The sequence below is a fragment of the Denticeps clupeoides genome, chromosome 10 (genome assembly GCF_900700375.1).
Source record: "Denticeps clupeoides chromosome 10, fDenClu1.1, whole genome shotgun sequence".
In the NCBI taxonomy this organism is placed as follows: Eukaryota; Metazoa; Chordata; class Actinopteri; order Clupeiformes; family Denticipitidae; genus Denticeps; species Denticeps clupeoides.
Genome location: NC_041716.1, coordinates 11,587,687 through 11,612,569, shown reverse-complemented (window position 1 = coordinate 11,612,569; position 24,883 = coordinate 11,587,687). Strand labels below are relative to the sequence as shown.

At 42.5% G+C, this 24,883-nt stretch overlaps 1 protein-coding gene across 1 annotated transcript in view; it reads left to right on the top strand.

The window, feature by feature from the left end:
• LOC114797992 (cadherin-4-like) overlaps positions 1-24,883 on the top strand; it is a 285,019-nt gene that overhangs the window by 189,988 nt on the left and 70,148 nt on the right. The window contains exon 5 of the mRNA XM_028993348.1: positions 9,173-9,337. Within this exon, the coding sequence (XP_028849181.1) occupies positions 9,173-9,337 (165 nt within the window). The remainder of the gene's footprint in view (positions 1-9,172; positions 9,338-24,883) is intronic.

Sequence of the window (24,883 nt, the reverse complement as noted above, 5' to 3'; positions counted from 1 at the left end):
GGATAAAGGAAAGTAAGGAAAAGAGAATGGCAGTATTTCACATCAATTAACCACAGCCTTAATGAGAATCGTCAGAGAATCAAGGGCAGCTACAGTTTCTACCTTGTTGAAATTGTATGATGCATTTTGTGATCACATAGTATGCATCACTGTTTCAGTAATAAAGAGAAGTTCCTTCTGATACCAAGAAAGGGACCTTTAGGAGGTAGGAAAGTAGAGATACACTTATACACTCGAAAATCGGCAGTTAGAGTTTAAATAATGCAAATAGAAACTTGTAACTAGTATAATTCACACAAGGGAACGTACACACAATGCATGCGTATACGGGATCCACTTATAATCACATATTCCTAGCACAAAATACAGAAAATGTCTTTGGGTGTGTGCGTGATGTGTATTGCAAGGGTGGGGGCTAGACATGGGATCTCCTAGAATGCTTTGAAGCTTGATGTAACGGTTGGAGACCCAATCTGTTTAGTGTCCTTGTGATAGTGGGGAAGACTGGGCAATCCAGCCTCAATATAAATGTAGTCTGAGTGTCCAGGTTTGTAATTTATATGTAAATGTAAAAGGCTAAAAGGGTCTTTGAAAATAAAGGGTCATCTGTGATCCTAGGCAGACGCTACACTACATTTTTTGCAGCTTACATAAACAATGACTTTGTTTTAATTGGTGCATAACACAGTACTGTATATGAGCATACTTATATTATATACTTTATTTATTTGTTACTGTGATAAATAACCACGGAAATTAATGTGCAAAGGGATTCAGGCAACAATACACAAGGGTCCAACCTTGGTTCACCTAGTTGGCTGTTGAGCTTAAATAAAACACAATTTAATACAAGTGATATGAACAAGAAATTGCAATATTGCCCAATACTTTCTGGTACCTGGTCCTGGTTAGTGTGTCCGTTGGTCATGCACCCTGCAGCTTATTAATTTTCTGTGGACTCATAGGCATTGATTATTCCTGATAATCTCCAGGTCCCATCCTCAACTGGCCCCCCAGCAACTGGAATGTCTGTTTTATTGTTCTGCTGTAGGAACGGATAGGGCCCAATCTTCTGTAGAAGCCAGATAACATCAATTCTCTAATTTGTCATGAAAGACAGTGTGGATAACCAACCAAAGTCAATTTTGCTTGAGTGTGTCTGCATCGACATCTGTGTACAAAATGATTTTGACAACTAAGAAATAGTTCTGATAATTCCTGGGAAATCTGCAGTAAATTGCACTGGACATTAAATTTAAAAGAATCTGTGCCTCATGTTGCATCAGAGAAATGTCTCTTGATAAGCTTTACATTTTTTACTCTTCATTTTAGGACTATCATTTCTTGCGCCCTTGTGATTTGGGTTTCCTTTGAAATATCAACCTTAGCACATGTATTTACTAACCATACCAAACTGCTTTACCATTTTGCTGTATAACATATTTTTATGGAAGAATAATGACCACAGGGTATAAAGGGTACAGGAGACAACCAAAATATACCATATTTATTTATAAAGCACTTTAACACAACAAGGAGCTGACCAAAGTGCAGTACATTAAAATGAAAAATAAAAATAAAAACAGAATTTTAAAAAATATTAAAAGAGAAAACAATAAAATAAGAGAGAACATGCAGCAATTTTAATTTAATCAAGGGGTTGAATAAAACAGAAAACATTTAAGACAACATAGTAAAAGAGTTAAGAAAGGACTGGGACTGCATAAGAAATCACATAAAACGCTGCATAAGAACACCGTATAAGAACCACGTCACACTGGGTTAAAAGCCAGGGTGTAAAAGTGACTTTTTAAACGAGATTTAAACACAGTGATTGACGGAGCCTGTCTGACACTGATGGTAGGTCATTCCATAGATGTGGACCGGCCACTGCAAACGCCCTGTGGCCTCTGTGCTTGTAATGTGACTGAGGAACAGACAATAGTCTCTCGTCTGAAGACCTGAGAGAACGGGGTGGAGTGTAAGAACTGAGTAGGTCTGACTAATAGGCTGGAGCCAAGCAATTCAGCGAGCAATTCATAAAAACAAATAAAACAATTTTAAAATGGACTCTTAAACAGACAGGAAGATAAGATCAGGGTTATGTGATCTCGCCTGTTTGTACCAGTGAGAAAACGTGCAGTTGCATTTTGTACTAATTGTAGGCGAGCTAGAGATGGCTAATCCCAAAAAGCAATGAAGTCAAGGTGAGATGTAATGAAAGCGTGAATCACTGTTTCCAGATTTCGTTTGGAAAGGACTGGCTTTAGTTTGGCAGGTGTTTTCAACATTGACACGGAGGTCACATTGCTCTGTACATACAGTATCTGCCTAAGGCGATATGTACACTTCTGAAGAAAATAGACGTGCACTTTATAGTCCAGGAATCCGCACCATGTACAATCTCAAATGCAACAACTACCTGGAATGAATTGGGTTTGGGTTTCTTCACCTACCAATAAGCTCTAGGTTCTTCAGCAATGAATAAGAACTTCGAACTCTTGGACTTATCCCGGTAGAGGGGCAGAGCTGTTTCACTTTTTGTCAGGCCCATGGTGACCACTTCACCACGGTACAGTGAGCCATGGTGCACACAGGTCAGTGAATAAGAAGCTGCTCTTCAGAAACCTTGGACCATAGAATTTAGAAATTCCCTGTTCAGTGGTATCTACGTCTGAATAAGAAAGGGTCTCAGTCTGTCCCAAAGCAATTTCAACATCTCAAATTAACAAAAATGAGAAAGGTTTGGATATTGACCAATGGAGTACAATACTTGAGCTATTAATCCACAAAAACATAAAATATGTATATGTTTATTATACAATGTATAGTTTGTACACAATATAAAGATATTGCATTTATCAGACACCTTTATCCAGGGTGACAAGGCACAAAGCACAAAGTCTTTAGATGAAAGCTTACTGAACCATACGGGCCAATGAAAAATAAGGCAAATGTCCAAAATATCTATTGAAATGTATCATGTGACATCTATCCTGGTTATACCCTTTACCATTATCATATGGCGATACATAAACATAACAAAGCTACATTAATGTCAATAAACATTTCACACGTTTAAAATGTATTATTACAGTATGTAACCCTTCAAATAACAGTAAGATTGAGGTTTGTTTATTATGTGAAATCAGACAATAGAATTATACCATAACTAATTCCTTTTTTCATTATTAACATATTATGTGTGTGTAAGGGCTTTAGTATTTTGTGTATGTGAAGAGCAGGCTCTACGTTCTCCTACACAGACAAACCAGTCTAGGTTCAGATCATTAGATCTCTCTCTCTCACACATGCACACACTCACAGCCCTCACTCATACACTCTTGGGTTCATTGCATCTACATGTTCTCCACCCCCTGTATTCAGTATGCAGGATTTAGCTCATTCACCATCACCAGTTCTTTGCTGCTTCCAGGCCCCTGTCTGCCCTGCTCCAGGATTCTGAGTTCCACCTTCTCCCCTCAGGGAGGTGACCTGCACAGGGTCCCTAAGCTGGAGCCCCCACCGTCTGCTGTCAGTCCCAGTTAACACGGATGGGCACAAATAGAGGGAATACATTTGTCCAGGCCAGGTGCACATCTGTCTGATACTCACCCCCCGCCCTGCTGCCTGTGCTGGAGCCTGGCATCTGCCTGTTAGGCTGGCATGCACCACTGCATCTCACCCTGGCAAACAGAGCAGCAGAGAGAAAAAACGCAGAGGCTGCACATGGTGAACATGAAAAAGTCACGTTCAGGAAGAGAGCGAGGACCTGAGAGGAAAGACATTTATATATTTATTTAAACAGCGAAATTAGATTTGCTGCCAAAGTTACAAAACTGAAAACACTTGTGTACAAAACAGCATGTATATGTGTGTATTTTGTATTAGTTATTTCCTGTTCCCATTACAGCACTGCAACCTCAAACAAATTCACACAAACACAGTCTACTTAATATGACAGTGGCATACTCCAACTCCCTTCGTCTATCTTCAAGCTCCTGGTCTCTCCACTACTTATTAACTGATTTTTCATAGCTAACGTCATAAATAAGCAGCACGTGTAATAACCTCTTAGTAACTAGACTATTTTAAACCTACAGCAAAAGACTGACTTTTCTTCATAAAAGATGGAGTTAACTAACCAACCAATTCTTTTTGGTTTGAATGTCACCCAGACACAAACTTTAATTAGGTTTTCTTAAACAAAGTTGAAAATGTGACGAATACATGGCAGTGATTAAAACTCTTACAGACCCTTATTTCTTATTCTGTTCAATTTAACCCTTGTGCCCTATTCCGCAGGACTATACTCAGGTACTTTAAATAAATGATTTTTCATAAATCACGAAGAGTGCAAAAACATGAAATGGGGTACAACATAAAAATACTAATGCACTCAAATCGTTTTTTGTTATTAATAGTTTAATTCGTTTTTTTAATATTCGTTTGTTTGATCTTTGACATGCCCAAGACTCAAATTACCTCATTCCCTTACTATTTATTATTAAAAAATAAAATAATAAATGTAGGGGTTTGTAATAAATAATCAATGAATGAATTTAGTAAACTGGCATTTAAAGGTTCTAAATCCTGAAAATTATTGAATATAACCTCTGGTGTCCAGCAACTTCTGCCCCTGAGATTGGACAGTCCATACCCAGGCATCCCAGCACTGATTCCTCCTTCGAATGTACGTTGGTGGGATTAAGGAGCTCCTCAAAGTATTCCTTCCACCTCCTGACTATAGCCCCAGTCGACGCCAGCAGCTCCCCATCCCCACTGTAAACAGTGTGAGCGAGTTGCTGCCTTCTTCTCCTGAGGCATCAGATGGTTTGCCAGAACCTCTTTGGGGCCGATCGGTTGTCTTTCTCCATGGCCCCACCGAACTCCTCCCACGCCCAAGATTTTTCCTTGGCGACTGCCACTGCTGCTCTCCATTTGGCCATCCGGTACCTGTCTGCCATGCTCTGTAGGCCTCCTTCTCCAGCCTGACGGCTCCCCTAACCTCTGGTGTCCACCAGCGGATACGGGGGTTACCGCCATGACTGGCACCGGCCACCTTGCGACCACAGCTAGCAACAGCCAATTGCAGAGTGGAACAAGGTCCATTCGGACTCAATGTCCCCCACTGCTCTCGGGACGCGGTCAAAGCTCTGCCAGAAGTGGGCATTGAAGACCATCTAGACAGGTTCTTCTGCCAGACGTTCCCAGCAGACCCTCACTATACATTTGGGTCTGCCAGGTCTATGTGGCATTTTCCCCTGCCATCTGATCCAACTCACCACCAGGTGGTAATCAGTTGACAGCTCCGCTCCTCTCTTCACCCGATTGTCCAAAACATATGGTCGCAGGTCAGATGATACGACTACAAAGTCAATCACTGACCTGCGACCTAGTCTGGTACCAAGTGTACCGATGGGCACCCTTATGTTCGAACATGGTGTTCGTTATGGACAAACTGCGGTTTGCACAGAAGTCCAAATAACGAAATACCACTCGTGTTCAGATCTGGCGGACCGTTCCTCCCAGTCATGACCCTCCAGGTCATGCTGTCATTGCCCACGTGAGCGTTGAAGTCCCCCGGCAGGACAATGGAATCCCCAGTCGGAGCACTATCTAGCACTCATCCCAGGGACTCCAAAAAGGGTGGGTACTCTGAGCTGTTATTTGGCGCATAAGTGCGAACAACAGTCAGAACCCATTCCCTGACCCGAAGGTGCCAGAGAGGTGATGTTCCATGTCCCAATAGCCAGTTTCCTTGTCCGGGGATCGGACCGCCAATGCCCCTGCCTCGGTCTTCCACCCAATCCACATTGCACCAGACCCTTCATGTTCCTCCTACGGGTGGTGGGTCCACAGTTGGATGAGTCCATGTATCTGGTTCGGGTTGGGCCTGGCCAGGCCCCATGGGCAAAAGCCTGGCCACCAGGCACTCGCTCACGGGCCCCAACCCCAGGCCTGGCTCCAGGGTGGGACCCCAGTAACCCTCTGGGCCATGTACACTGGCTCTTTGTTGTTTTTTCATGAAAGGTCTTCTGAACTGTTCTTTGTCTTGCCCTTTACCTAAGACCAATTTGTCATGGGAGACACTAAGTGACCCAGACATCATAGCTCATTATTTGACACTACATAAATATTACTAAAAACTACTAAATAAATTTTTTATTGATCTTTGACATGACTCAAATTATAACAATTGCCTTGTCTCCCTACTACTGATTATATGTAAAATATGTATTTTTAATTAATTTTTTAATAAACAATCAGTGATTCAAATGTTTAAACTTGCATTTAAGGGGTTACAATCATGAACACAATTGAATGTTTAATCATTATGTAAAGGGCCCAAGTTGATTAAGTGAGTTTATGAAAATAAAATTATTAAATTTTTATGTATTGATTTTATGCAATTGCCACAGGTGCCAAAATGCATCCCCAGAGTATGGATGATAAAATGGACAAAAATACCAGAATATGGCAGAAGGGCACACAATTATAGTGTGGTAGTAGCCTAGTGGGTAGCACACTCACCTATGAACCAGAAAACCCAGGTTCAAATCCCACTTACTACCATTGTGTCCCTGAGCAAGACACTTAACCCTAAGTTGCTCCAGGGGGACTGTCCCTGTAACTACTGATTGCAAGTCGCTCTGCATAATGGCGTCTGATAAATGCCTTAAATGTAAATGTAAGTATTCACATTTGTGATGCCCCAGGGCCATTGGTCAGTCACAACCGGTGCCAGGTCACCTAAGTAAACTCAGCTGGAGCAAATGAAGCATAATAACTAGAAAAACATGTAGGTGGCACCCAGTAGGGTCTGCGACATTGATGTGTACCTTAGATTACCTGACATGCAAGGTTGTGTTCCTGGCCTTATGCCACATGCCTTTGGGTTAATTCAAGTTCTTTTGTGTTTTCTTTTTCGGCCGATGTGCCTGTTATGTTTCCTTTTATAATAAATACTTGTTTCCATGAGGTCCTGCCTCTGCGCTTCCTTCACCCCAGCCCTGATACATGACAACAACACACTGAAAGGTGCACAGAATGATCTGTGTTTGAAGTGTTTAACTGTCTCAATTACTGGGCTGTTCAATACCTATGAAAACAACACCTCAATAAAATCAAAATTTTTCAAAAATTTAGAAGGGCAAGGTACTTCCTACATTTCATTGCTTTTGCTTGTTCACAGCAGACATCACAAACATTATCTCTGTTAGAATCAAGAAGAAAAAAATATCCCTCCATATATTTTGAAAATTAACATTTTCCCTCATGGGAAATGTCCCCACTTTAACACCCCTTGGGGTCCTGCGAGGACGTATTTCTCTTAAAAACATAAATCTGAAATACTTCTAAACAGCCACATGCCGACACAAACACACACATGTTAAAAATAGCCTGGAGGCCTCTTTAAGAAAAGTAGAAGCAGGTATAGTCTCTCATGCTCAGACAAGCTCCCCCACCCCCCAGCAGCCCCCATACACACTTCAGTAAATAAAGAGTGCCTGCAAAGTTGAGCATGGCTGTAATTAGAATAAACAGCTTGTGGTGAACAAGACCCCTTCAACTTTCTGCCAAGATTTCCGGTTTCACCGCTTATTCCATGCTTTCCTGCATTTTAACTACCTGTGTGACAGGCAAGCCAGCACTTTAAGGTGTATGTGCGTGTATATGAGCGAGAGAGAAGGAGAGGGTCAGGGAAAGAAAGACCGGAACATGGGAAAAGTATTGGAATACGTATTACACTCGGGCCCATTATATGTAAATGAATGGTGATTGGCCCATATTCTAACATCCATCAAATTTAATGAGCAACGCTCAGTCTTCGCTGTACTCCCTTTGATACAGTTACACCCTCACAATGGGTCTCCTTCTTTTTCACCTCTCCCATTCTCTCTCTCCATTTAGTTCAACGTCCTCCTGGCTGCCTCAGTGCCTTTCAACAAAAGGAGACATGAAAACAGACGACACACACGGTCTGTGGGAAATAGCGTGAATTATCTCAGCCCTGCTATGTACTTAACCTGCAGAGTGCCATTCACACTTGTATGTATGTTTATATGCTCACACACATGCACACACACACAAACATATACACCCACTGCCTAGCTGGGACGTCTGGATTCAGATAAATACCTATTACTGACACCACTTGTCAAGATTCCCTATCAGAGGATCATGTAAGATACAGTACATTCTGAGAAAATGGGAATAACTGAACCGTCACTTGTCAACTAAACTTGCGAGGGACCAGCGGCAATAAAAATATAATAAATAAAAGATGAACCACAAGGACAATCTCGAGTTGGGCTCTGGGAGGCGTGATGGTGGCTTCCACAGTTGGCGAGCACAGTTTTATAATGTGATTGGCCACACAGAGGAATTTGAACAAGGCACTGGCTTCGGGCCTTTGTTTTCGCATTTGCTGCTGCTTCAGCTGTAGTTTCTTTATGGGGCAGTGGTGGCCTATTGCTTAAGGAAGCAACCCCATAATCAGAAGGTAGCTTGTTCGAATCCCAATCCGCCAAGGTGCCACTGAGGTACCGTACCCACACACTGCTCCCCGGGCACCTGTCATGGCTGCCCACTGCTCACCAAGGGTGATGGTTGTGCTGTGTCGCAGTGTATCACAATCACTTCACATATTATGTTTTTTTGGGGGGTTTAACTTATTCCATAACTAAATATCAACAAAAATGTCACTACAATGCAGTTAGTTGGTGCTTAAAAGTGTTTAAAAGTTCAAATGTTACAATTGAAGAGAAAAGTAATTCAGTTTCTTAATAAAACTATTGAACAAAATACACTTTAAAAATAAACAATTAACAAACAATAAACACATTTCTGAATAGATATTTACATGAGGATGCCCCATAACCCATGTTCACTAATTCAGAATACCAGTATGAGACACAATATGAGACACAATAATAACACACACCGTATACACAGTATTTCTCTAGGTTTGTGCAGCGTTGGCCCTGGTAGGTTAACGGGTGGCGTAAATTCACTGGTGAGATTCCGGTTCAATTTGCAGCTTTTACAACCCAGCATAAACAACAAGGCCCAGAGGGAAAGGGTGACCTTCCGGTCATGGAAGTTCCAGGCTGTAAGCCGTCATCACCAACCGTCCTTCAGAAATGTGATTTGTTTGTTCTTTTTCCAGATCTCACTGGAAACCAGTCCAAATGAAGATGCCTACGGGCCCCAGCCGGTGCCTTTCTCCATCCGGTTTCCTGGGAAACACCGGCGACACAAGAGGGACTGGGTCATCCCACCAATCAATGTGCCTGAAAACTCCAGAGGTCCCTTTCCACAGATACTTGTCAGCGTAAGTCTCACTTTTACATCGTGACTCAGCATCTTTGCATTTCTTAGCGCTGTTTAGAAGTAGCCAAGAGGTCATCTGAGAGGTCATCCAAAGGTCAGACTCCATCAGGGGAACATGAAGGCTACAGTTCTATATGCACTTATCTATCACTTTGTGATTATGGCCAACAGACTGTGTTAAAGTACAGCTTTCTCCTCACAAAAATGGGAATAGAGCACCATCAAGGCCAACAATCTGCAGGCCTTCCAGCACAGTTGTCTGTCTTGTTCCGTTCATTTTGTTTGAAGTGAGCCGCATCATTGGGCCCTCTGTTCTGGTTTTCCACCAAACGGCTTCCTTCATCCCAAGGGACCGATGGTGGCTTGTAGTGGCCGATCATTATTCAATATTGTTGACCATGTTTTGTATTCAGGGCGCAACAGTGGGGGGAAGGGGGGCGGGGGGTACCCAGCAACACGAGTGACTAACATCGCAACAAATTACATTTCATCAGAACTGCTAGTTTGGCAAAGTATAGAAAATAAACAGAACCGGGACGTGGGGCGGGGGACTGCACCTGGGGGCTTGTAACGGCTGCATGGGGGGAAATAACATGAATAAATAAACGCTTATATAAATGCGCTGTTGTAGCGGGCGCTGCTAGAGTGTGTTTAAAATTCAGAGATCCTGTCACAACAGAAAGCGCGGCTTGTAGAAAAGAAAGAGGAGGGGAACAATATCCTGCACTGTGGTCTGGTTATATTTACGTGTTTGTGTGTACGTATAAAATAGTCTTTAGTTGCATTCTTATTTTTTTTATTGGACCATCCAGACATCAGTTGCCCCCCCCCCCCAATCCCCCATTTACAAACCCCCTCTTAGCCTTTTTTGCTTTTTGGTTAAATTGTGCAGAAGAAGCACTTTCCTATCGCTCCCTCTCTTTCTCTATCACTCTGCTTCAGTTTTAAACACCACCTCACCCACCCACCCACCCACCCTGTTTTCATCTCATCCCTGGGAGACGCTAGTTGAGCTGCTTAAAGGGATCTTTTTTGTTGGTTTGAAAGATGAAGAAGGGAGAGAGAAAAAAAACAAGCGTGAAGAGAAAGTTTCTGCCTTTGTTGTGGAGTGAGAGAGGTCCTGGCACCGGTCCTGTATCTCTCGTTAGAAGACCCCCAAAAAGCGGGCCGATCTGGCGAGGCGGCTCTCCCGGCGGAAGGGGTCATTAAAAACTGCTGGGCAAGGCGGGGAGGGGGGAGGAGGGAGGAAGGAGTCAGAATCAAAGCGGCGTTTGTTGGGGGGTTTGGGGGGGGGGCGGAACACAGGCTGCTTTTGTGCTGTAAATAGGAGCTTTAGGAGGTTCTGCAGGCCCGGGCTGAACGAGTTGGGCTCTGGGAGCATAGTGAGGCGTGATGGTGGCTTCCATGCCCTGCCCCGAGCACAGTTTAATAATGTGTTCGGCCACACGGAGGAATTTGAACAAGGCACCGGCTTCGGGCCTTTGTTTTCGCATTTGCTGCTGCTTCAGATGTAGTTTCTTTATGAGGCAGTGGTGGCCTAGCGGTTAAGGAAGAGGCCCCATAATCAGAAGGTTGCCGGTTCGAATCCTGATCCTCCAAGGTGCCACTGAGCACCTCACACTGTTCCCCGGAGACCAAGGGTGATGGTTAAAAGCAGAGGACTTTTTTCCATTGTGTCACCATAGGCTGTGCTGCAGTGTTTTACAATGACAATCACGTTCACTTCTTTTCACTTAAGTTTGTGATTTTTCACTTTCAATTTCACTTCTTTTCACTTAAGTTTGTGATTTTTTTTTAGCAAAGTCTAGTGGTGTCCATGCATTAGACCTTGGTATAAATCTTATTCTTACATGTTTTTGCTCTTTCAGACATCCCCCTTTTTGAGTTTAAAATGACAAGTCATCACAGTCGCCCAACAATCATAAAATGGATTTTTGTTTTGAGCGAAAGTGTCGCAGAACAAAAACAAGTTACCCGTGGAAAAAAGGAGGAGAAGAAGCGGAAAGTTGACAGAAGTCTATGTGTGCGTGAGGGGGTAGTAGGTGATGCGAGGTGAGGCGAGGCGAGAGGCGCCCTTGACACCATTACTCACAGCCCACCGCTGTGCTCCTCTCTAATGTCTACCTTACCTAATGACCTGTGAAGCCCATCGCTCCGTAATGGGATGTTCTGTCATCTTCTGCCGAGTTGAGTGACATCCCGGAGAAGCAGTCACCCTCCTGTCACGCGGGCGGCCACCGCTGTCTGCCCGAGAGGAGGGCGCCGCCCCACTTCACCCCATTGCCCAGGCAACAGATGTGTCACCACCACCCGTGCTGTGGCCATCATGAGTACAATGGGAGGGGGCGTTTGAGGCCACGTTTTGTCACTTTCTCCGTCCCCTCGGCCTCCAAAACAGGCACGACTGTGCGCCAACGACTCTTAAACCACCTGAGGAAAGAAAATACTAAAACAAGTGAAGTGTAGAAGCTCGGCGCGAGAGAGACGGTTCTTTTGAAGCAAATGGGGGAGTGAAGGAGTTTAGTGGTGGAGGAGAAGAAAAGAAATGAGTGGTGGAGGGGGGGGGGGGGGGGGGGGGCACGGAGTAATTTCTCCTGATGCGCAGGTGTGCTTTGTCGTTTCCTTTCTTTGCCAGCCAAAGAATCATCAATTACATGTAAGAGTCATTGATTTCTTTTTTTCCTGAGGCTTTTTGAAAGTGCCCATTGATCTGTACATGTCTCCTCTGGCAGCGAGCCATTGATTTCTCTCTCTCCACCCCTCCACTCGAGTAAATAAAGACATAACCCGGCCCTCGTCTTAACCAAAGTGTTGCAAAAACCATACAAACCAAACCGGGAGGAAATAAAAGATGTTCTAAAGAACGAGCCAACACTGGACTGACATCTACACATTCTTGTAAGGATGCTGCTGTGGTCACAGGATATTATCCATCCATCCTTCCATCCCTCCGTTTTCTGTACATGCTTCTTCTTACAAATTATAGTAATTGAAAGAGTCATAAGGGTCCTATTCTCACAACTACCATATTGGCCTGAATATACCGGGAATATCAACAGTATTTTTCAAGGCTGACAAAATATCCTGTTTTGGACCAATATTGTATTATTAATTAATAATAAGAATACTAGTTTACAAGCATTGTGATTGCATTAAACAAAGAATAAATAATAATTGTCTAATGCCATTGAAATTATTGCTTTTTCTATACATAATGCTAATAATTTTCTGGTACTATGACCTTGATATAGCTTGATATACCCAGGTTGGACCAGTCATGAAAATTTCACTCTGTGAAATCATTTAACATTAATACGAGTTCCTCTAACCTGTCTATGGTCCTCCAGGGGCTTGAAATGGCGATATGTGTAAAACGTACTGGTGCAGTAGGTTATAGGCATTAAGATTGATTGTCATTTTTTTTGCCATTTGCACTCGTCAAACCAGTTTTAATGCACTGAACGATATACAGTAGGTATGGGCATTTTTTTAAACTGGCACTGGTACAGCAATATGTCGGTTTGTTTAATAATGTTTAATTTTTAGTTACTGGCACAGTGCCCCTGGAGCAACTCTGGGATATTGTTCCTGCTCAGGGAACAATGGAAGTAAGTGGGGTTTGAACCCATGACCTTCTGTTCAGAGGCAGGTGTGTTACCCTCTAGGCTACTGCCACCCCTTCATTCAAACCGTGTCCTATGTTACCCACGGCCGGATCTGTCTGCCATTTATTAAAGTGCTGTAGCTTTATCCCCCTGTAATAAACTTTGGCAAATAGTACAGTGACCGCAACATTGCTTGGTAAACACCCGGCAGTGTCTGGCTGGAGAAATGCACCATCACAAATGCTTCATCGTTAGTTTTCAAAACTGTCCATCGATTTTTGGGCAGAGGAAGCATTTTGATATCTCCCTGCAGCTCAGTCTGAAACCACATTAAGCAGCTTGCCCAAGGACTCAGATGTCTAATCTGAGATTTTTTTACACTGTTTCTGGGTGGTCCTCTTATGAGGCTTCTTAAAACCTGAAGAGTCTGTAGTATTTGGGAAAGTGGACAGTGCTGATAAGTAAGTGCTCTTTCAGGCTAAGTCAGCTGGCTCCGAGGTGAGAACATTTTTATCAATTTGAGGCTGCCATGGCATGGCTCCACAGGAGTAACTCACTTTTTTAACGGTGTCCGGGGGTCCGTGGAGAGGCTGCTGTTGTTGTCTATTGATTTAATCCACCCGGCGCTGAGCAGGTGCTGGCTTATTTATCAGGCCACAGAGACTGAGGACTAATGCACCAACAGTGCAGAACATACATTGTTCACACAAGTTTCATCTAGTGACAACCTTCTCTACAACATCAGAGTGAATGCTTGATTCCAATTGGCTGGTAGGCATATTGCATGTTCCTGTCAGTTATAGTCATTCTTATTAAGTAGAGTAGTACTGCGATACACCTTGTGGTGCAACATGGATATATCTTCAGTTATGTAACTAGGGGTCACGGGGTGTTTCGGGTGACCCAGTCGGGGGTGATGAGACCCTGACGTGTGTCCAGGTAGTGCACTATGCCACACGCGATGGCATGAATGTGAGTCCACCAGGCCCCAGGGGAACAGGAGGGCAGGGCTTCAAACACTGACTGGACTAAGAACTTAAGGAGTGTGACTCCACCTTCCAAAGCTCTGCCCAGGTGCTCCAACTTAGCCCAAGCCCTCTGCTTGAACCACCATTCTGCTAAAGCGAGCTTTTTCCACCTCAGCCCGTGTCTCCTCCTGGATCGGCTTCTGCTTCTCCTTTTTACAGGCCCGCCCAGTAACTACTGTGCCAACTAGGATGTTGTGTTCAAATGCATTCCTGGACACGCCACATCCGTCCAGTTTTGACCTCTATACACGTTGAGGAAACCTAACTTCTTCATCGATGGTAACTTGAAAGCACGTTGTAAGTTGCTCTGGATAAGGGCGTCAGCCAAATGCCGTAAATGTAAATGTAAAAATTTAACTGCAGAATGTCTGTAGAGCCGGACCTTTTTGGCTCAGGTGACCTTGATCCCAGGCCTTAAACTTTCCAGGAAGCCCAGACTTGTCCGAAACCTTGTATCAAGGTCCTTGCAGGTACCTTGGCGTGCGGCAGTGTCCTTCAGTTCACTACTGAAGATCTTGCCCAGGCTCATCACTGGCTTTTTTGACACTAATGGAATCTGGGTGTCTCCTAGGCTGAAACAGAAGCGGCCCGTCACTTTTCCTTTCGTCAACGCTAAGGACCTGGACTTTGCAGGCTTGAAGCTCATTCTTGCCCATTCAATAAATAGTTCAAGATCTTGGAGAAGCCAATTGCGTCTGGGTACTGATGTTTTAGTTTTGGTGAGAACACACACAAACTGACCATACACCAGTCACTCTGTGCAGCTTCGGTCTGCCAACTACCTCACTTGTCACTTTGTCACCTTAAACTTACCTCACTTGTCACTTTGTCACTTTAAACTTACCTCTGTTGCACTACATGGTTTCGCACTCTCCTCCATGTGCCCTTATTTGTATATGGTGTTTTTAAAAATTGTATATTGTGTTTTTTAAAATTGTATTTATACCTTTGTATTCAATGTTACTGTTTTGTATTTAATGTTACTTGTATGGGTCTGAGAGTAACGTAATTTCAATTCTCTGCATGTCCTGTACATGTGGCAGAATTGACAATAAAGCTGACTTTGACTTGACTTTGACTCATTCACAAATGTGCTAATTGGGGTAGATTAAACACACCATAAAGTGAAAAGGATGTTGTGCACACATGTTATTTAACTTGTGGGTGTCCAAAGGATGAGAAGGCTTTAAAATGTTTCTGTGTTCTGTGTTATTATTATTTATGTAACTGTATTTGTTCAGTGATTTTACTCTTCAAACCAAAACAAGTCTTTAAGAAACATCTTGTAAAAACTCACATCTTCAGAAAGTTAACACAATCCCCCTGTTCCATAAAGAATTATAAAAATGGGGATGTGAAATGGGGGGTGTGACCAAACTTTTCCAATTTGCTGCTATTTAGGACCTCATGTGATTTACTTTTGTGGTTCCTTTTTCAGGGAGACAAAACAATACTCGGTAATTAAAAACCAGCCTCGCTTGCTGCTGTTCTTTAGTTTATTTCATAAATGCTTCCTGCAGTGAAAATGGCTCTTTTAAGTCTTTTTTTTCAGGCACTCCTTTTTTTAACATTCTCTGTTCAACCGTGCACTGTCTGAGCAGTAATGTATATATGACATATGTTTATATTTATATGTTTGAATATGATTTAAGATCTAAGACCAAAACCAAATAAAACTTTATCTGACCTGGAGCAAAACTTAAATGTCATACCTGAGCTCTTGATCAGGTTTTGTCCACTGTGGTAGAACCAGACCTCCAGTGGAGACGTCCAGCAGCGCTGCATTTTTCAGCACGACTGGCTACTGCCTACATTCAGATTAAATTACAATCCTCCAGAGGTAATGAACAATTTATCCGCCGAATTTATAATATGTGGCTGATTCAAGTGGCAACAAAGGGCAATGAAACCCAACCGTGGAGACGGGGAGAAAGACACACAGGACTTAGACTAAGTAAAGAGACTGATATAAGGATTATGCAAGGATTGTGATATTTCTGAAGCGCTGAAGTGCTGTGGAGAAGCCTTGTGGTGCCACAACTGCTGTGTTCACCACTGATAGACTTCCCCAAGCCCCTTGATCTGCCGCCTCTCCGATAGGGCCTAATGAAGCACTTTGGCATCTGCCTGCCTCAACTGTGCCAAAGTTGGAAGGCTAAAACATCTGCTACTTCATCCCTCTTCAGTACTCTTGGTGCAAAGTGTGTTTAAACGCGCAGCATTGCGAGGCAAGGCATTGTGCACCAGTGCCAGACAATGCAAATTTGCGATGTGTGTGTGTTTGTGTGCAGCCTGCCTCCTTTGTGGTAGTGTTTGCAATGTTTTTCTCTAGTTTTGTTTAGCATATTTGTTTGTCTTCCTGCCCTGAAACAATGGCGGTGGGGACTCAAGCCAAATCTCTTGGCTTCCAGTTTTATTTTGTTAAATTGTTATGCTGATTACAGGCCAAACACTGCAAGGCATTTTCTGGAGTGAAAGGTTTGTCTGCCTTGATCACAGCAGCACAGAGACATACAGTTAATGGCAAAATTCACATAGCAGATCTTAATATTACAAAAACATTCCTTTTCCACATCACTTGAGTGTTGCTGCCCATTGTCCATCTCTTTAAGCATGAGAAGCAGTAACAATGTCATTTTTATTGAATGAAATTTTAGGACGGTTTAGAATGATGCGTATGGGCCTGGTACATTACTGCAGAGGTCAGGATTTACATTTAGAAACAGATAAAAAACAAAAAGGTTATCTGTGTAGGTATCTGTATCTTGAAACTAACTACCATTTTTATTGTAATTATTTGTGCCATGAGTGGAGCCCTTGGAGATGATTGACAGCTATCTGAAAAGTACTTAACTGTTGTGACTACGAACTGCCTAATAGGGTCAGACTGAGCATAACATTTACATTAAATCTTTTGGCATTTTTATCCAAAGATACCTGCAGTAGTCACAGGGATATTTCCCCTGGAGCAACTCAGAGACAATGGTAATAAGTGGGGTTTGAAACTGTGCCTTTATGGTCTTTTGGTTCAGAGGTGAGTGTGTTACCCACTTGGCTACTGCCACCCAAAAAATCCCATGTCTGTTCTTCTCTGTTTCCCTCTGTTCCTCATAATCATAAACTTGTTTGTGGCACCATCAGTGGACGCTACAACATCTTGGGACCACATCCACTGCCAACACTTGATTTTTCAAGAACTGTGACTTGTCAATTGAACATTGCTGTCACAGGAAGGGCCTTAGGACACATTTGCAGACATTGGCTGGAGGAGATGCAGAGCTTTTGGTGACGTGAGTCAGCAGAGAAAGATGGAGAGCATGAACAATTGGCGGAGAAAACTGATCGGTCAACAGGCATATTTTGGCAATGGTGACGGCTGAAGAATGGCTGAGATGTAGTCGTGGGTCAACATCAGGGTCAAACAATAATCTGGCAGAGCAAATACAAGAGAGGGGTCAGGCAAGACGAAAGTCGATGTGAAGCAGGATCGGGCAAGGAAAAGGCTAGTAGCAACAATGGACAAAACCACGCGATGGGCGGGCACCGAACAAGATGGCCACCAGATGTTTATACAGGACACCAACCCTGTCTGCTTCCGGGCAGATGTGGCCGTGACAATTACTGAACTGTCTTAAGTAATGCCTTAAAATCATTCCCCAGATTATGTATAACTAGATGCAACATGGTATCGCCACATTTGATGTGTGCATTTTGTAGTACTTGCACAAAACATACATGACCAAGCTAAGGTGTATTAAGTGCAGCATTAGGAAAACATACATGTGAATACTGAATAACAGTGCACCTAGCTGCCCCATAGCCTTTTTTATGGATGGACACATGTGCAATTTATGTTCACATGCTCTTATGATTTTTCATACATCCCATAGAGGCATGAACCTTGGCCTGGATGTATTTTAATTTAATTACTGTCACCCTGATCATAAAATACCTAGTTGTAGATGGCTTTCCATTTTTTTTAAAAAGTTAAAAAGACAAAGGTCCATCTTCTGAAGCAACAGCAATAAACATGATATTTAAACAATATTCTCTCCTTCTGGAATGGATGAGGCAAAACCATTTTGATTTGCGTGTTTTTGCGTTGTGATGCAGAACCCCACCTCCACTATAGCCAGTCTGGGGCTCCTTAGCTTTGAGGTCTGTTCCACTCCTACAATGTGCTGTGTCCCTGTGGTATTCGGCACTGAAGTGCCTCCTGCCTATGTCAGATTTAGGAGCTGCTATTTTTACAGTGAGGAATTTTTTTTTATAAACATGGCAGTATTTCTTCTGTAGGCAACTTGGTATTTCATTTTTAGTTCTAATAAAAGCTAACATGAACTGGATTGGCCGAAAATAAAACATTAATACAGTATCAGAAGTCATTTTGCTTGCATACTCTGTTGTTTCTGGATTTAAGAAACTTAACACTTTTAATACATTTAGATTATAATTTAATTAAATTAAATAATTTATATGGCTGATATGCTATTTCCACGGTGTCTTTATTATACATTAAAAGTATGTGCGTGATGGTGGTGCCAGGTACCAGCAGACTTTGCTCTTTGTTACATATGAATAAATTATGCCACTGAGTTTCATAGGCATCAGCAGAATAAAGAATAAAGCTCTTTATGGAAACGTCACATTAATATAATAAGGTACCCATCACTGACAAATGGCCTTTTTTCCGTGATAATTCCCAGCGTATTTTGCCCTCATGCTCGGACAATGTGAATTGTGCCGATTAACCAAAGCCAAAGTGCATTGAATATTTGGTTTTTAACCATGTATTGATAGACTCTGTGCAGAAGTCTAGTTGTGCTTTATGGCAGTCTATGCTCAGGGTTTAATGCTTCTGAACAGTTGATAAATGAATCTGGACACTGGCTGGAAATGTGACGTCTAAGCGCAAGCTGACCGGGGATTTTGTGAATTGTTTTTCATCTTTCCCACATAATACAGTGCACAACTTTCAGTTTTGACTCAAACTCTGCCTAATGTGTGATGCCTTTAAATCTGCTCCCCGTCCTCAGAAATGATTCATTTCTTAGAATCACAAGCCACCACCGTGAGAGTTGCATTAAGCTGGGTTTTTAAAAGAGACAGACTTTTAGAGACAGAGAGACTTGAAAGCACTTTGATGTGAAAGCCAAACTAATGGATCCCAGGAAATGTTGGCTCCGTCAACAGCCATCACTTTAATAGATTAAAACATTTGTTTATTTGGGTTGGGATAAAATAGCCTTGAGCTTGCCAGCCCAGTTCGGTGGGTTGTTTGAAGTTAGTGACCGGTGCGATTCGACTGCTACGGGAGCGGATAACTCGTGAGACCTGGTGAGCCTTGGTACTTGATCAAATGGCTGACAGAGTTGCATTAGGGCAAATGACTGAAGCAGAGGAGACCTTTTTGCTTTTCCAGAAAAGCTTGCTGTGTATTCTGCTGACAGTGTGCTCTCGGCTACTTTGAGGCTGCAAGGACATCAGCGTCCAGTAGCCATTAGCACTGGAATCTGGTTCAAGTATCATCTTAAGAGCCCTGAAAGTCTATCGTACCAATGGAAAAGAGAAAATGCTTTAAAAATTATCCTTTTTAAGGGCAAAAAATATTGTTAATGTACTGTGCATCCGCAGTGACTGTAAACCCCAAACACCCCGAGGTTCTGAATTGAATGACTGGTGAAATTTTTGGTCAAGTTATCTTTTGCGTGGGGAGGTAGTGACCTTAGGAAGCGGACTCATAACCAAAAAGTTGTGTGTTCAAGCCCTGAACTTCCAAGGTGCCACTAAAGTGTGTGTGTGTGTGTGTGTGTGTGTGTGTGCGTGTGTGTGGAAAAAGTTCAAATTAAACTGAATTTTCATAATGCTATGTGTCTATTGGTTAAACAATTTGGTCACGACACGCTTCACAGAAATCTAAAGTTAAATCCAGGTTGTTCTAATTGAAAAGTTCGTTTTCATATGCTGTCCTAGCTAACATGTGACACCACACTGCTCTTGGATGCTGATCCCTGCTGGTCTTGTTTATGAGTTTTGACCTTCTGTGTCTCAGTAAGATGAGTAATCTTCTTCCATGTGTCTGTGTTGGTCCCCATGTCTCAGTCCTGAAACAAAGGCTAGATTAATTTGAGCAAAATATAAAACTTTGTTGTTGGAACCAATTGAGCATAAAAAGCATAGACATCAGCAGCTTTGAAATGTAAAACCACCACAGTGTCCCTGGTGGATGACTGCAGTATTATTTGTAGCACTCTTTGTTTCTCTTCGTTAAACTAGATATTTAAGTATTTACTCTTGGAAATTAAATGACTGACAGTTGTAGGCATACATATAAGCAGGTTTTCTTGACATAGCTTCTTATATTTTCTCAGTTGGTGATAACACGCCTCTGCACTTTCAATAAACAATGCCATCAAGGCCAGAATCTCCTTCTGGAACATTACACAATGTGCCCTTTTTTGAGGTGGACCATGACCTGTTCTTGAAGGTCTCGAGACTTTCTTTACTCAGCGATGAACATGAGCGGGAGCAAATGTTTATTAAGCGAGTTAGGGGTGCTTCTCTTCAGGCCATTAGTTCTACAACACAGACGAGCAACATTTATGGCAAATTTCATTTCCGTTTGCTTAATGGCATTAAGTCAGGCTCAGTAATTATTGCCCTGTACCTGCCTCCTCTGTTCCATCTGCATGCAGATAGAAGCGGAAATTACAACTGAAAATAATTGCCAGGTGAACTGGTGATGCGTTTCTGTTGAAATGACATTTAACTTTTAAATGTTTGCCTCGGCTTTAACAGGGCAGGTGCTGAAATGCAGGAACAGCCGTGGTCACATTCACTTCATTTAATTCTGCTCATTCCTTGTTTAACATCTTAACTGACTGACAGGGTTGAGCTAGTTGGTCAGGGATCTGTAATTACGGCACGATTTGTATGATGATTTCACTCATGACTGTGGATCAGTTTTTTGACCATTTGGCTACAACCGCATCCAAACACATCTTTGGGGATTTTTCTAAGAATGTGAAACATTCAAACCAAGCCTGAATTTGATCAGTCATTTTAATATTGGATCCATGCTTGGATACATTGCATTGTGTCTGAGAAAGTGTACTAAACCTCATAGGAAAATTGCATAGTGTCTCCACTGCAAAGTCATAGACACTACAAGCAATTAAAAATTCACAAAACAAATGTTTAAAATGCTAAATCTAAAGGAAGAATTTTCAACCTGGCCCTATAATTTAGCAATGCAGAAATTTCAGATGGCCATCAAAAACAACAATTATATTGATTATAGCACATGTGATGATTTTATTTTTATGGCTGCCACAGAAACCCATGCATTCTATGTAATCCTACTGAAGAAGTACAACAGGCACATTTGTCAATTTAATCCAAATGATTAATCTTCCAGTGTATTGAGATACCGCACTCATTGAAAGTTGCCTTGGAAGTTCTTTCTCTTCCTCTACACTGATTATAAGCTCCATTTAGCATGCCTACATAAGCTCCAACAAGCCCCCAGTGACCCCCTGTGTCTGCTTTCACTCACCACTTTCTCTGTCTTGGATGTGTGGTCATTCTCTTTTGTCATGTCTGCACTGTGACATGTGTTGATGAAGCTGTAAATCTTTAACAGTATAAAGGGCCAGTGAAGGCCACAGTTGCAGCATCTGTAATATAAGATGAGATGTGTGTAAGGATAAATCACTGACTGCCAGACCCCAGATCAGCTTGAAATGTAGCGGATGGGAGGAGGAAATAGAGGGGTGAATAGATCACTGACCCTCCTCCTTTCCCCACCCCCGACATTGAAGAGGGAGAATGCTGATGGGAACACAAGTTGTAGCGAGATGCATTTAGGGTGCAGCAGCACCCTTAAATACATAAACAAATTTCTGAAAGTACACAAAAGGAATAATACACGATGTCTTCTATCTCTCACTGGAATTAAGCTTAAAAACTAAAAGAAGTGAGAGAGACAATAAAATAAAGGGAGGAAGAGAATCACCGTGAAAGAAAAGGTCCCTGGGCAAGGCTTTGAATTGGACATGTTTGCTTGTAAGTCAAGAGATGTAAAGACCAATATGACTCAATTTAATATGCCCAGTGTTCCTCTCGTTTTTTTTTTTTTTTTTTTGGTTCTTCTGTTCCAATGCTGTTTTCCCTCCAGGTGCAAATGCGGAGCAATTGGAAATCGAGCCCGGCCGGGGAAATCTGATCCGATTTACTTTGTCATTTGGAGGGGAAGTTGTCTTCGTCTGAGTCTTTTCCTGGGAAATCTAATAGCTTTTGCCACAGGTCTGATTGTGCCGCTCGGCATTGGTAATTACCCATGAGCCCCTCAGCGCTGTCTCATGCCTGGGCTCATGATACTCAAACAGGAGTCTTCATTCAATTAAGCCGAGGTCTGCACTGCGAATGGCCTTAAAGAGGACTGCATGTTGTTTCGGAAGATGAGGTTTTCAGTGCATTTTTATTATAGTTTTATTTTCTCCATTCCGGCTCAGTCGTCATAATGTTAAAGCCCCTTCATGGATTTGCAAAGAAACCCTCTGGCTCTCAATAAAAAGATCTGGATGGATTTTTTTGTGCTTTCTGATGCTTTACCCTTGGAAGGACAGCAACTCAGGGACACTAGATATGCATTGTCAACATAGCTGCTAATGTGCATTTTTTTTAGCTAAGATCAAATTTGCCAATGATTTACACAAAGATGGCTGTCTGAAAATCATGCATTTGTTGATGTCACGGGTGACGGAGATCGGCACATCATACAGACTGTAAACATGAACACAAACAGACAACAAATACAGACAACAACCAGAAGGAAAAGGGCAGACAACATCGAAACCTAAAAACTCTGGTTTGGCACACGGATCTGGAGTACCCCCCCGTCACCACTGTGACAGTTCTTCCTACCTTCTGTGTGTCACCATGTTTTCAGTACAAAAAAAACTCAAGTTGATTTGAGATGCAACCGAGAGGTACCGAAGAAAGTATAGCATCTGTAGCAGCAGTGATGTGCATGCATTCATTATAAGACATGGATGAAGACACATTAGGTGTGTGTGTGTGTATCTGTATATTAAGTACTTTTTTTCACATTGTCAAGAGAAAGTCCCAAATCACACCACCCCCGACCCCCGCCCCACCCCAGAGCAAGCCATGGGCAGCACCAGTAGAAGAGAAAAAATCCCTCCTGAACCCAGAGCAGAACGTGACACAGATGAGGAGGCTATATCCCTCTGGCTGGCCTGGGGGAAAAGGGTTGATAGAGTTGGATGGTGGAGGAAAAAGAGATGGGGAAAAAAGGATGAAAATATAGGAAAACTAGAATATGTGTTTATGTGTGATGATGGAAGACCAAGAATGAGGATGTGTGTATGGTGAAGAGGCAGCTACTGCTGCAGGTATGACTGGGTAAACTGCTTGGGAATGTGTGTCTGTAAGTGTGTGCTAAATAAAAAAAAAAGAAATGAAGCTGCTATCATTCCAGCATCATCATATTTGACCTCTTGATGACCCTTTTGAATGCCTGTACTATATACCAACATCCTCTGATGGAGGCTGCATTAGTATTACACAGCACCACAGGGGGACCAGAAAGTTCAAAAAGAAAAGATCCAGATCAAGGTTTTGTTTCAATCCAGCAGAATCGTAAGACAATCTGACCCTCTACCCATTCTCATCTGATGGACTCAGTCGATTGATATTGTCTAGATGTGTTATATTTGCTGAGTATAAAGCATGTTGATTTCATGGGTAGTTTATACACTATGAATAATATTTCCTTTAAGTCATTTAATGGCACAATTTCGGCACGGTTGCTGAATCACTGAACCTTGTGCTTGTGCTGACAGCACATGTGCCAGAATACCATTGTGTTGTATTATTGTGATTATAATCAATCAATTGTCTTAGATTTTTTATTAAATGGATCCATCTGTAACCACAGATCTTGCAATAATCTGATTAATCACAATTAAATGTTGGGATCAATGTATATGATTTTTTATTGATTTAAGGGTTTAAGGAAGTATGGCATATTTAAAGATGTCAGAATGGCAGGAAACTATATAATTTTTCACAATTCTAAACATTTTTTGTTTAATAAATGCAGCAATAATCAATAATGCAAATTCCATTATCAGAGCACCTCAAATATGGGCGGAGTGTTGTAAGAAGACCCAATCCATATGTTTTTATCCACCAGAACCTCCAGCCCCAGGGCCTCTAATACAGTACAACAAATTACACTCCTGCAGAGACAGGAATATTGCTGAGATTCAGCTTTCTGTTGCGCACAAGCTGTTCTCTGTGTGTGTGTGTGTGTGTGTGTGTGTAGGTGGAAGTGAAAGAAAAGGGAACAAACAGCAATGCTGGACTCATTTGTCACATTGACAGGCACGATGACAGTGAGAGAGGGGTGAGCAGACACCTACGCCCAGGTGTGTCCATGGAGATGCGCGTTGGCGCTGACTGCGACCTCATCTGTCCGTCCGTGGTGGCAGCGCGTCTCCAGAAGGTCCGGTTGGGCACCAGCATGCCTTGTGCTGGCCGAGCCAACTTTTGGCAGCAAGCAGTCAGTTTTGTCAGACGTCCAGACATCATCAAAATTCAAACTTTTTCAGTTTTTTTTCTCCATCCCTCCCACCTCCTTCCTTCATCTCAAAGACATCTGTTCAGTAGGGGAGCATGTGAGGAGAGTTTCCTGCCTGGAATAGGCGAGAGTATTCGTTAGAGCCAGAGCTGCTGCACAACACTGAATTCTGCTCTCAACCATGAGATGAGAGTGGTGATAATAGTGTGTGTGTGTGTGTTTGTGTGTGTGTGTGTGTGTGTGTGTGATTGTTAATTTGGCACACAGACTTGCTAGGCACATGCTGCATAGCAATAAGCATACACACA